The sequence below is a fragment of the Opisthocomus hoazin genome, chromosome 7 (assembly GCF_030867145.1).
Source record: "Opisthocomus hoazin isolate bOpiHoa1 chromosome 7, bOpiHoa1.hap1, whole genome shotgun sequence".
Lineage (NCBI taxonomy): Eukaryota > Metazoa > Chordata > Aves > Opisthocomiformes > Opisthocomidae > Opisthocomus > Opisthocomus hoazin.
In genome coordinates, this window is record NC_134420.1 from 18,163,145 (window position 1) to 18,176,053 (window position 12,909).

At 42.8% G+C, this 12,909-nt stretch overlaps 1 protein-coding gene across 1 annotated transcript in view; it reads right to left on the minus strand.

Annotated features, from left to right (window-relative positions):
• MOB2 (MOB kinase activator 2) overlaps nt 1-12,624 on the minus strand; it is a 114,723-nt gene extending 102,099 nt beyond the window's left edge. Inside the window, exon 1 of the mRNA XM_075427587.1 lies at nt 12,455-12,624. Within this exon, the coding sequence (XP_075283702.1) occupies nt 12,455-12,471 (17 nt within the window). The 5' untranslated portion in view covers nt 12,472-12,624. The remainder of the gene's footprint in view (nt 1-12,454) is intronic.
• Between the last annotated feature and the right edge of the window lie 285 nt (nt 12,625-12,909).

The following is a 12,909-nucleotide window of genomic DNA, read 5'->3' on the forward strand; positions in this document are numbered from 1 at the left end:
TGACAGTTCAGTGTCAGTTAGACTCTTTGAGAAACTTCATCTTGACAAAATCCTTTCACAATGATGCGATATTTTTCATCCAAAACATAACTAAAATTAGGATGTATTATCCCTCTTACTGTAGCTAATACAGACCAGTTCTACTTCATTGTTTGGTCAGCAATACCAAACAGGTGAAATTAACCCTCCATCTAGCTAGTAAAACTTTGTGTGTCTCTTTTAAGTATAAGATTTAGGATAGTGGATCACAGAATTAAGTGGAATAGAGAAAAAGCAGCACATATCCTCACCTTTCACTTTGCTAGGAACAAACAGGCTCCAGGTGGATCTGGTTTGCGTGTGCAGTCTGGCTCCCCCATTACAACAGCCTTTGACCCTCCAAGCCTTGTGTACTTTTTCATAGCTCATTTAACAGATGTCTAGTTTTACTTCCAGATTACTTCATTGACATAATAAGAGCAGCAAACATGGAGCAGTTACCAAACTCCAGTTTCAAAGGAAGTGGCAGAGATGCAATTTTGCACAAAGTTGCGCATTGCAGCCCAATCATATTTCCTTTTCCATCGCACTATCAAATCAAGTCTCCCACTCAGGTGTTGTGTAGTCCACAAAGGGCACACTGATCTGGCAGTTAGGTGCCCTCAAGTTTAAGTCTCGTATCATTCAGAAGACATCAGCGTTTCTCCGTCTCAGCCCTTGAGACTGATCAGCAGGACCTTTTTGCCTGACTTACGATACCATCAAATTGCATACACTGATTTCTGGCATGACTAGGACTAGAACCTTTGTCTGTGAAGTCACAGACCCAAACCAGCCACATCCACACCTTGTAATAAAAGTGTGCTAAGTCCCCAAGCAGAAGAAAATACTAACTACAAACCATGGGACAGGAACTATTTGCCTAGGGATTAAAGGGCAGGCAATACTGTTCGCAGCCACAGGCAGCTGAAAAGCCAGAATAAACAGCAACACAGCATACCGTGATACCTGGACAGCATGTTGCAGGCCTCTATTTTCAAAACATGCACATGTGACCAATCAGGCCACAGATGTTTAGCTGGATGAATGATAAATTACTTCTTTAGGTCAGGCGTCTACTAGAATTCCCCGGATACAAGTTTTTCATGCATTTGTTTCGACAGATACAGTTCAATTACAAACAGCGATTCTACATAAGATACTATTGCGTGCAGTATTTTATAAAAATATCAAGGTCTTAGTAGTAATGGAAACTCATAATAATTATTATTCCTTTATTATACCCAGACAGGAAATGATGATGTATGTGCTAGCAAAGTTTTATTACATGTATAAGCACCTTCTTCTTCATATCTTTGCTTCCTCTTTGCTCAAATTCTATCTGCTTACTCTAACAGCAATGGTTGTTCATCTGGGGACCATCACCCTGGTGATCTCTCTCAGGTGCTCTCAGGTTTGTTTCCCAATTTTTTTAATTATTATTTTTCTTTTTTTCACTGCTTGTCATTGCACAAGTGCTTTTCTACACACTAAGTCAAATCAAGTTAAGAAAGTAAATGTGAATTGTATCTGTTAAAACACATTAAAACCTTCAGCGAAGTTGTCATTCAGAAGCTAAGCAACCTTCATGTTAGCTTAGTTCACGATGCCCACAGAACATTTAACGCCCTCTTACTTTACATTTTTGGCTTGGCTCAGAAATACTGCGGATAGCCGACACGCCCTAAACAAGTAGAACCAACGTGTTGAAATGAGTCTGTCTTTATAATACAGTTACTTCCTTCTCAAGAAATTTTTGCCAATTAGAAAATAAAAGAGAGCCCATTTTTCAGAATAAAATGTTTAAACATGGGAATTTAATACACCTACTAAGCAAGAATATTTCTTATTTTATTTACTTAGAAAAAGGACTATATATATTTCTACTGAAAAAACAAACTAGAAAGTGATTTTGTCCTGCAAGGTAGTGGATAATTATACTGTATGTGTTTTATGAACTGCAGAAAATATTTCTCCATTAAAAAGAGAACTAATTTAAAGTATTCCCAACCTGTCAGCCTAGTAAGTTTTCACTCTACCTAAACCCAAGATGAACTTGATTTAAACAAAAGCATTGATTCCATTAATAATAATGAGAAAATGCAAGACTGTGAACATGTAAATATTTTGCCCACCTGGAAAGTTACACCACATACAGCAACCGCTGCTTATATTTCAGTGGATGACTGGGCACATCCTGCCTGAAACAAGCCTGGAAGACACTTATAAACACTTTAAAAACAAAACAAATCAAAACCCACCACCTTATAGCACTGTGTGAAAACAGGAAGGCCACCCTTTAAAAAAAGTAAACCAACCACGTGGCCTACAAACATGCAGCTAAATACCTAGCTGGGCATTACAAGCATCAACACAGAATCTCCCCTTTCACAGATGCTTTTTCACAGCACTTCACCAGCTCAAGCCTCAACAAGCTCAAGTGACTCGGGCCAGAACCTTCATTTTCAGCAGGGTGGGGCAAGAGAGGCAACCTCAGTACAGACACTCTGCGGTTATAAAAGGCAAATCACCAAATGCAGCATTTTGAATAGCACCCCTAACTCAAAGCTAAAACCTGTGCTATGCCAGACCACATGGTAAAAGCCTATCATATGCCTAATAAGAAACCTTAATAAACACATCCAGAAAAACCTGAAGTTTCAGGTCAGTCTTCAAAAATTGCTCATGACCAACAGCACCACAATAATAAGCGAGGGACACAATAAGAACAACTACTGTTAGATGCCCATCCAGGAATAATCTGCAGAAGAAACAGTACTCCTTAATGCCTGAAAAATCAAGCACAAATGGATATCCAAGAGACCCTCTACATTACAAGATAAAGATTAGAATCGAACAAAATAACAATATAGTCATTAGTGAAGGGGATACTTCAGCCTATTTTCTTCTATTCATCTCTTACCAATCAGACTTCTTCCAAACCTCAAAAATCAGCTAATTCCAAAAATGGTACATTTTTTCAAAAATCTCACTACAACAAAACGGAGACACAGACAAGACCCCTAAATACATCAGAACTTCAGGTCAGCACATGCACCCCAACCAGAGAACATGAACCAAGAAAGGCTGGCTCACAAAACAAAAGAAAAAGACAGCATTTGAGGGGATTAGGCATATCTGAGGATCTGGATACCTGAGACCAGAACCAGCAAATACTGCTGTTTGTAGCCTCTTTCATTTCCTAGAAGAGATTCAGATAACCTTAAATAGCAAGACCAGTGCCCACTGGTGGCTTTTTGAATGCAGGTTGGTCAGCTCCTTAAAAAGGTACCAGCCCCCTGCTAAATCAGCAGGTGAGATTCATCCAGCTGACATGGAGCTGTAGTACTAACATGGTTTTTGTTCAAGACAGTCTATTAACATAAACAAGAGATACAAGCATGCCCATTAGAGGTTTTGCTTTCTTCCCCAAGTACACCTGCTGGTCCAATAAAAGTTACTAGTCCTCACTACAAACTCAGTCCCTTTTATATCTGACGGAAAGCAGTCACACGCTAACACTTTATTAGACATGACAATAATGAAGGTTACAGACTGGAGTTCCAGCAACACCTGGATATCATCAGAGAAAAGACAGTCTGAAAAGAAAGCTATTTATCATTTACCACACCTGACACAAACTCAAAGCCACAGAGTTAGCTCTGTAACATGAACTCATCCACAAAGAAGACACAAAACACCTTGTTGTAAAAAAATATTATCCAGCTTTGCATGACCTGTTAAGATACACTCCATGGAACAAGGCCCTTCCTGAACAACTCCCTGCTGTTTTATAAAGAACCACACAAAAGAAAGAAGTTCTCTAAATTAGGAAATTCTAAGCTGGAGGAACACTAAGGTTTTAACATGAAACAGTAAAAAAAAAAAAAACACCAAACAATCAGTCTCAAGGTCACCTCCACACAACCTGTTTTACACAAATTCTGTGCTTTATGTATAAATACTAGGAAACTTCTCAGAAGTCCCAACTATTTACACATTTCAGCACAGACAAGAGACAGCAGTGATTCAGCCACTGGATACTGATGATAAAAATACTCAACGAACTCCTTTCTAAAATGAACAGTGAAGAAAGGAATAAAAAAAAAAAAAAGGCATTAAGGTATATTCTGAATAGCTTGAGTTACTGGACTGGGATCACTTTGACTCTGCCCTAACCACCAAAGCCCGTAAGATGCTTGTTAAAATACAGTTTTCTGCATGCTCACATTCTAGCTTAATGGATTTACTCTTTGAATGTTCAGAGTAAGAAGGAATTTGACTTATGACAGTCATTCCTGTCCTGATTCCAGATTAATTTCAGACATTCTTCAGGGCCTTGAAAATTGTATTTAAAATCTGAATTTTTTTCTTCTTAATGTGTGTTCAATGCTCTTTTTCCACAGTCAGAAACAGATCTTTGTGGATCGCGTGAAGAACTGGCACCCTGACCAGTTTCTCTTGCCTGGAAGAATAAAAGGAAACTAACTTCAGAAAAAAATACCATTTTTTCCCCTCCAAATGCTAAAATTATAGTAGTGCTGTTCAACCATTTACAGTTATACTCATTGTTATAACTGCAAAATTAAATCATTTAAAATTGTGTCAGGAGCAGGGAAGCTCCTAGATTGCAAATGTCTCAAGTGCTGCAACAAAGTCATGAAGCAACAGTTCTTCCTTAAGTAGTCTCACTGACATAACAGTCTCAAGCAATACTATGAACAACATGATTGCAAAAATAATTTAAAAAACACATTTATTCATTATAAAGCTTAGTACAGTGAAGGATACTGTCTATTTTTTTTTCCAGTTGCATAATAAGATGGGTGGAAAAACTGCTAAGGTGGACATTTAGAAACTGAATCTAGCAAGTCAGTCTCACAACCTTATCACTGATTGTAGAACACTAAACATGGGTTAAAAATTATGCACAAGATTATTTCAATAGCATTCCACTAGCAGAGACACACATTAAAGCTGTTTAATAGGTCAGCAATGACTGCAGAATATGCAGATCTGGCAACACCAAGTTCAAACTTGTATACACAGCTATCTAAAAATTGCAGTCTCTTATTAATTTTACTCTTTCAAGTATGCTTGCTTTGGGCCCACGTCCAGTAGATGTAACAGATGGAAACTGCCAGTGAAATATGGCAAAGCTATGTAGGCCATCACGCATGAACCAAGCTTCCTGAAAACTCTCTTGAATCAGACCGCTGGATTCAGCCAGGCGTCCAAAATACCACCGACCTTCACATTCACACCATGACAGAGCCAGCACTTATCTCAGGTAGATGAAACCCGATTTAGAGCAAATTATAAATTCTGAGTTATTCCTAAGTATCCAGTTCACTGTAAGTATATTTCTAGTTTAGCCATAAACTGAATGTAACACAGTAGGACAGTAACTCTTGACAGTGCTCTGAGGCCATTACCTGCTCCAAGATACCAGCCTAGTCATAGCATCTCCAATTTCCACATACTCTGCAGTTCTTCCAAACAGTTCAAGCCAAAGGACACATCAGCAGAAAATCTCTAATTATTTGCAGAGTAATTAGCACTAATAATCACATTACTATGTGATTACATATAATTGTTTTAGGTCCTCATTGCCACCAAAGCTTTATGTTCTCACCAGCTCCATAGTGCTATCCACATTAATCATGCAGCTACACAATCAGGCTGCAGGAACTCATTTAGATGAAAACTAATCTTAGGAGAAGGAAAAAGAAAATATAAAGCCCACAAGGTTAGTTTTCAGTCAGATGAGCATCTCAACCTATCAGCCTTCCTGAACACTGAAGCTAGCACAAAGGAGAAGCAGGTAACATGCAGACAGATGCAAGGAAGGAGTATTGCTACACTTTTAGAATGCTCAACTCTTTTTCTAAGGTAAGGAACAGTTCATTTTGCTTTAGGGACCTTGAGATTGAGCTACTCTTCGTGTCCCTCAATAAAATCTTTGTTGGAAAAAGAATACTCTCATAAGATCAAACCAGTATTCACGCGCGTTGTACTGACCAAAGGAAAGTAACTACCTGACTGAGACAAATTCTGTGGTTTGCTACAGTAACACAGATTCCAAAATGTAGGATTTATTTGGCATTGTCTCCAAGAAATTGATAATTAACAATACCAGGACACTTCAGGGAGAAAGGCTCTGCAGTTATTTTTTATTTGTTTTGCATTACAGCAGAAAAGACGTAATAGTGACAATCACAGTAGTAACACCGAGTACTTTCAGAACCAGAGACGTAACGGAACAACACGCCTGAAAAGCTTAAATTGCCCTTCTCCAGGCCTGACTCCTTTTCTACAACTATGATAGCCCTGGAAACTCCTGTTTCAAACTAATAGCACCCTTCCACTACTATACTAACAAATATTGCAAGTTAATATTTGATGAAGATATTCTTTTACCTGTGGACTGTGTTATGCTAGTTGTGATTCAGCACTTCTGGTTTAGCAGAGGTACTGCTCATGTCCAGTAAATGTATGAAATAATACTGAAGTCTCATAAGTAAGCAGTGAACTGAGTGCAAGCGGCTCACACACAGACCTAGATTTATCTGGGGAGAACAACCTGGGACCCCATAGGTAATGTTATACCTATAAACAGAAGCAAATAAGGAACATGTGAGTATTTCCCCACCCAATGGGACTAGACATGTCTGGTTTACCAGCTCTGAGTTATTTTCAGCTCCCTCAAAGTAGGCAAAATGGCCTGTGAAGCCAAGAATTTGCAGGTAATATAATGCAAGGGAAACACCTGCTGTGAGGTCAGTTAAAAAACAGGACGAATATACACACCGTGCAAGTTGTGAAAGGTTGCAGCAGAGTTTCTAGGGGGAAAACTGCCTTATAAAGGCAGGAGTCTTTCTTCACTGAAGATGACTGAAGGGAAGAAAGCATAAAGCATTCCTTACAGTTACAGCAGCTGAAGGACTTCCAGTTTTCTTCCTTATTACGGAAATATTTGCTATAATTAGGAAGTTTCGAACAGTACCTAGAATAAAAATCATTAGTTACCCTTTTATATAAAGGTCTGCCAGGCAAAGACAGCAGTATTCTCCTTGGTTCAACTGTATTATGCACCAGCCAAGTTGACAGCTAAGTATGCTGTGTGATTTCTCATTGTTCCCACTACGAGATGCATTCCTTATAATTAACGGACTTGATGATCCTTATGGGTCCCTTCCAACTTCAGCTATTCTGTGATAATGCATCCTGTTCAACGGCAGCAAAGATTTAGTCTAACAGCTGAAAAATTAGCATATTGGATTTTTACTGACTTAGAACTAGAATACTAGTGTGCTTTTTTCACACCTAGTCCTTAGCTGCTCTAGCTCAAGTCTCGGACTTCTCTGCATAACAATATTACTCTTATTTCACCATAGCGTATCTTGAACTAGACAGTGTCTTAAGGCCTTATGAGGAAATTTCTTAAAGACTCTTCCAGAAATGCAGAATGGAAGACAACAAAATAGCAGTATGTGTTACTTTGATTCTAGCCTTCAAAATCACTGCTGGGATTAATGTGGCAAAATCCTATATCCAAAAAAGGCGGGAAAAACTGCTACCTTTATTTTAAGCCCCTGACAGTTATAGCTAAATAAAATGAATACATGACACACAGACTTTCAGTACTAGACTAATCCAGCAGTGTACAGACATAGAGAAACCCTCTTGCAGCATTTGTTAAAAGTCATCAGTGTAGAATATACTCAAAAAGATCGAATTTGCACAGTTACTGTGCTGACTTAATACAACATACTTTCTACCTACCTATCGTGATCAGGCAAAGACTACGCCAGGCAGCATATATATGTAGTGTTTATAATGGATTAACTGTCATTACAAAATAAAACTTCCAAGTGTGAAGGCTATTGCATTGGATTAGATATTGTTCAGTTTACAGCTGTAGCCACTTGCTCTATCTTGCAGATCACAGAGCACCCGAGTAGACCAAACCTGTCTGTGCTGTCTTCAGGCACAAATATTCTGATCAGGAGCTTGCTTCTTTCTTCTGCCATCTGTATTTTCCTGATCTTTCAAGGCCATTGCTTTTCTAACTGTTCTCAAAGCTGCAGATGTGGGCCATAAGAAAAGGAGAGCTCTCAATCATTTTTAGGCCCTCCTTTCCGAGTCACCAGGGCAACGTACAAAAGAACAGATAATTGAGCAGTGGATGGTATGACAGTATGGACAGCAAGACGTACAACTTAAAAACTAAAGACAGGAGGAACCCCTGTTGCACGGAGCCTCTCTTCTTTTACTCCACTTGCACTCTAATTAAAGTCTGGGAGAAGGCGCTGTGTGAATCTTTGTCAAGTCACCATAAGGCACAGAAAGGCAAAGAGATGATACACTTGCGTGAAGTTAGCATGCTCCCACAACTTATTTCTTACTGTCATAAACCCGCCCTGTAAGAGCTAAACACTGCTGTCCAGAAGAAAAACGTTTTATTACACAACGGAAGTTTTGCATCTAAAATTTTGTTTTTAACAAGCTGCCACATGCTGCAGTCTTCCCTTGGAAAGAGTCCTTAGTACCACAGTGAAACCAAGCCACATGGACGAGGGCACTGACATTTTACTGGTATCAGAAGTGCCTGTGAAAGTAGACACTGCAGCTTACAAGTAGAAGAGCTGCTTACACTGATCCTGGAATAACAGTCCTCTGATGCAGGCAAAATACTGATACACAATTCAGCAGAAAATAATCTTCATTGAGGAGTTTAGAAGTAGCATTTCACTTCTTGAGGATGCAGAGTTTTTCCTGTGCTCGGAGGCATTCAAGTAAGAGTCAAGATGGAATGCCACCAGTTAATGGAAACAGAAGCTTTCTTGCAAAGGAGAAAAATGAAATATCCCCCCCCACACCCATTTCCTTCACTAACAGTCCCTTTTCATAGCGCTTGCCTACATGCTGAAGGCTTTTCAAGTAGCCTATACACTTCTGCCGAGGTAGGGTTTTTTCCCAGTTTAAGATGCATCTACAGAGGTGTTTCCACACCACAACTATGTTAAACTGTTGCAGTTTTCTTAGTTTCAATCAGAATAGCCTATTAATCTGCTGAAGTACAAAGTCCATCGCACAGACATAGCCCCAAACTGTATTTTGTGTCTAACAGGTAACTGTTGGTGTTGGTAAAACAGTTTGTTTCTCTCTCCCCTTTTCACATAACAGTTCACAATCCTCCTCCACTACAAAAAAATGTTACAGCATCAGACATCACAGCTGAAGATTAAAAATAACTGACACTGTGTCAGGTTTACCAGTATCATTAATATGTTTTACTCCCTTTTAACTATGAATTTTAAAACAAATGAAAAAGCAAGTTTCATAACTGAAGGAACAATGCCTGTCTTTGTTGCTACTTTGAACTTCTAGAGCAGACCAATGTTATTTGTCACACAGAAGATTGAAATCTCTTCCAAAGAGGGTAATGTAGATCTGTCAGATGTTGGTGAGCAAAGCAATTAAGCAGCACGGATCTCTGGTGAAGACTGCACTGAAAATATATCCCATGTAGAACAAAAAGTTCAAAATGGTCGTTATTTTGCTAGCGGAGAAAACGCACTGAAGAAACCATAGTTTTTCACCAATATCAATACTAAGGCTACGTTAAGTAGAAGGGTAGAAGATACCAACCAACCACAGAAAAGACTTTGGGCTTATTTTGGCGCTAACCTGAGCATTGTTACATGCCAGCAGCTCATTTTTTTCAGCTTTCTTCCCTAGGACTTGACTGGATTTTGAAGCACTTGACTGAACAAAAGGCAGCACCCAGAGAAGTTTTGCTGTGTGACCACGTAAGCCTATAGCTGTTTGTTAATCTGTAATAAATTCACTATTGTTTATAAGCTTCAGCTTCTGTTTTTTGTCTATTAAGCACTCTGAGGCGATCAGAGACACATGAGCTGCTGCCCTTTGTGGTATGATTAGAACTTCCCCTTCCCCCACTTTCCAAGGGACCACAAGTGAAGGGGAGGACCAGCAAGGAATAAAGCAGATCTCGCTCTTAACAGTCTATCGGATAAATGAGACATGAGCTTGAAGGGTAGAGGGATCTAGAAGAGAAGCAACTGTTACTGCTGCCTCATTTAACCCACGTGCACTTGAAGGTTAATTCCTCAGGAATATGAAGTTAAAACACAGAGATGTTTCTCACAGCAAAACATTCAGAAAGCACAACCAATAACATGAGACATACAAGAAGGGTTCTTGTGAGCAAGCACGTGGAAAACTGTAGCTGCAAACCAGCACATTACAAAGCAGTTAGCAATAAGAGAGATCACAGTATTTTTATTAGTGGTGACACTCATTCGGGAAAGAGTGATAACACCAAGAAGCAGACCAATACAATTTGCTCTCCAGAGGCACAACAAGAGATTCGACACACTAACTGACGGGAGTGTCCTCTTTTCCCACTATTTCTGCAGGGTTTTCTGCAGCCCTTCCCTTCTCACACAAGAGACCCAAACAGCCGAAGTCTGCACTGAAAGGAAGGCCAAGCGAGTGACATTACCCAAACTTCTGCCCTGGCAGACAAACGTCCTCAGTTTCTTTCTCAACAAACAGCAAGAAGGATGTTTTCATTTATACACATAGTTGCTAACAGCAGCCATAACTTGGACAGAACAAGAAAGGGTCCCTGAGGCCTTCTACCTCTTCCCCTGCAAAATATCAATGCTTTCCCTTTCTGCCATAACCCTCCCCAAAATTCACACAAATAGAAGTTTTAAAGGAGAAAACATCAAGAGCATCACTGGGACAATGTTGGGTTTGGTCAGGCCAGAAACAGCCTGAATTAGATCAGGAAATAGCAGAGAACAAGCGAGTATCGCACAAATGACTCAGGATCCATTCCCACTACAATGGGGAAAACAGGCAAGTCTGTTTCCACACATGGACGGATCCACCCACCCCGGGTAAAAAAGTGCAGAACAAATGCCAATTTTCTCACTGCAACTTCAGAAAGCCCAAAATATTTTCCATAGGAAAACTGGGATTTTAACATATTGAGAGTTTGGCTAAACTAAACCTTGATTCTTTCCTGCTTTACAACACAATTCACACAAAATAAGTACAACTGCGTAAATGAGGCATTCTGAGTCATCCAAATGTCTTGTGTAAGTCCTGGGTTTGACCTTTTTTGTAATTACAGTGGCACTTTGACACTTCAGCCTTTACTTTTACAAAGTAAATATAACAGACTGCCTGTGCTTTGGGGTTGTTTCGAAGCAGATCGAAACAAGCTTGTCATTTGTATTTTCATCAAGACCACGTAACAATAGAGCACGGCCCTCTGACTCGCACGACACAAGCGTTGCAGTGCATGGCACGCAGAGCCCTTCACATGCCACAAATACTGCATTTCCAGTGCTCACCCTGCTGGGGCGAAACCCAGCCATCAACGTCCACCCCAGAGATATTCAGTAGTCACTCCACCGGACGGAGGGGTCAAACTTCCAGTAAAACATAACCGGTAATGACAAGCGGCTCAAGAGTCGGCCACATCTACTTTGAAGGTAAGTAGTGAGCGCCGTACTTTCACCAGCAAACAGCTCAGCTGCAGACAAAAGGCAGCACACAAACCGGCGATCTTTCCAATACACCACATCTAGCCACTGCTACAAAACAGCGTGTTTTGTATTCCAGGCCCATCACATTAGAAAAGGAGGCAATCTAGACGGTAAAAACCACGTTCAGGAACAGGATCAAGCTGCTGTACAGAAGAAGCCGAGGGCAGCAAGTTACCACTGCGACAGCGGCTTCCCTGAAGCGCAGACCTGCTGCTCGTGCGACTCTGAAGCCGAGTTGCTCACAGTTCACCTGAGTGCAGGTCGCCAGCACAACCCATGCAGGAAGCAACCGAGCTCATCTCTCCTGGGACATCGGCAGCGCTTCAGCTCGCCCCCACCCGCCGCACCTCCCCTCCCGCACCGAGGCCCGCACCCCTCCGCCCAGCAGCAAAGCGCGTTCCGCCTTCCGCCTCTCCGCAATGAGCACCATTAATCCCAGGCTACCCGAGCCCCCCGGCGCGGCTCCGATTTGCCTTTAACCTCTGCCGAGGTCCCTTCTTCCTCCCCACTGAAACCCGGGCAAGCCTTTCGGCTTAAAGCGGGGCTCTGCCGCCGCGGCCTCAGCCTCACACCGCGCTGCTGGGGAGCACGGAGACCCGGGACGCCCGCCCTCCCTACACGCCCCTTCCCCCCCAAAAAAATGAAGGAAAAGTTACTTTTCCAGAGAGCGGCCGCTCGGGGCGAAGTGAGGGCTCCCTTGCGCCTCCTCCTCCTCCTCCCCACCTCCCCCGCCCCGGGGCGCTCGGCTCCCTGCGGTCCGGCCGCCCCCCCCCCCACGCCGCCTGTCACCGCCGCCGCCGCCCGCTCGTGCGTCGCGCGCGCCCAACGGCTGCGGGGGCCCCACTCACCCCATGAGCCAGTCCATGGCTGGGTCCCGCCGCGCCAGGAGGCTCCCGCCGCCGCCGCCTCACCGCTCACCGCCCGCTCATGGGGGCCGCCGCGGGCGCCGGGCTCCTCCCTCGCTCCCCCTCGCTGCCCGGCGCGGGCGGGGCGGCCGCCAGGCTGCGCGGGTCCCCTCGTCAGGCTGACACTCGCGCACTGGGGTGGCCGGAAGTAAACACACGGCGCTAGCGGCCGCCAGCCGCCAACCCGGAAGCGCCCCCGCCTTCCCCGCCCCGCGCGCCGCCCGCGGCACGCCGGGAAGTGTAGTTCGGGCGCGGGCGTGAGCGCTGCGGCGGCCTGCGGGGCCCTGGAGCGGCCGCGTCCCTCAGCGGCTTCCCCCCGGCTGGCAGCCGTTGGTTCCCGGGCCGGGGCCCTCCAGCCTTATTCATCCCCCTCTGGGCGGGTTTCGGTGTCCGGGACT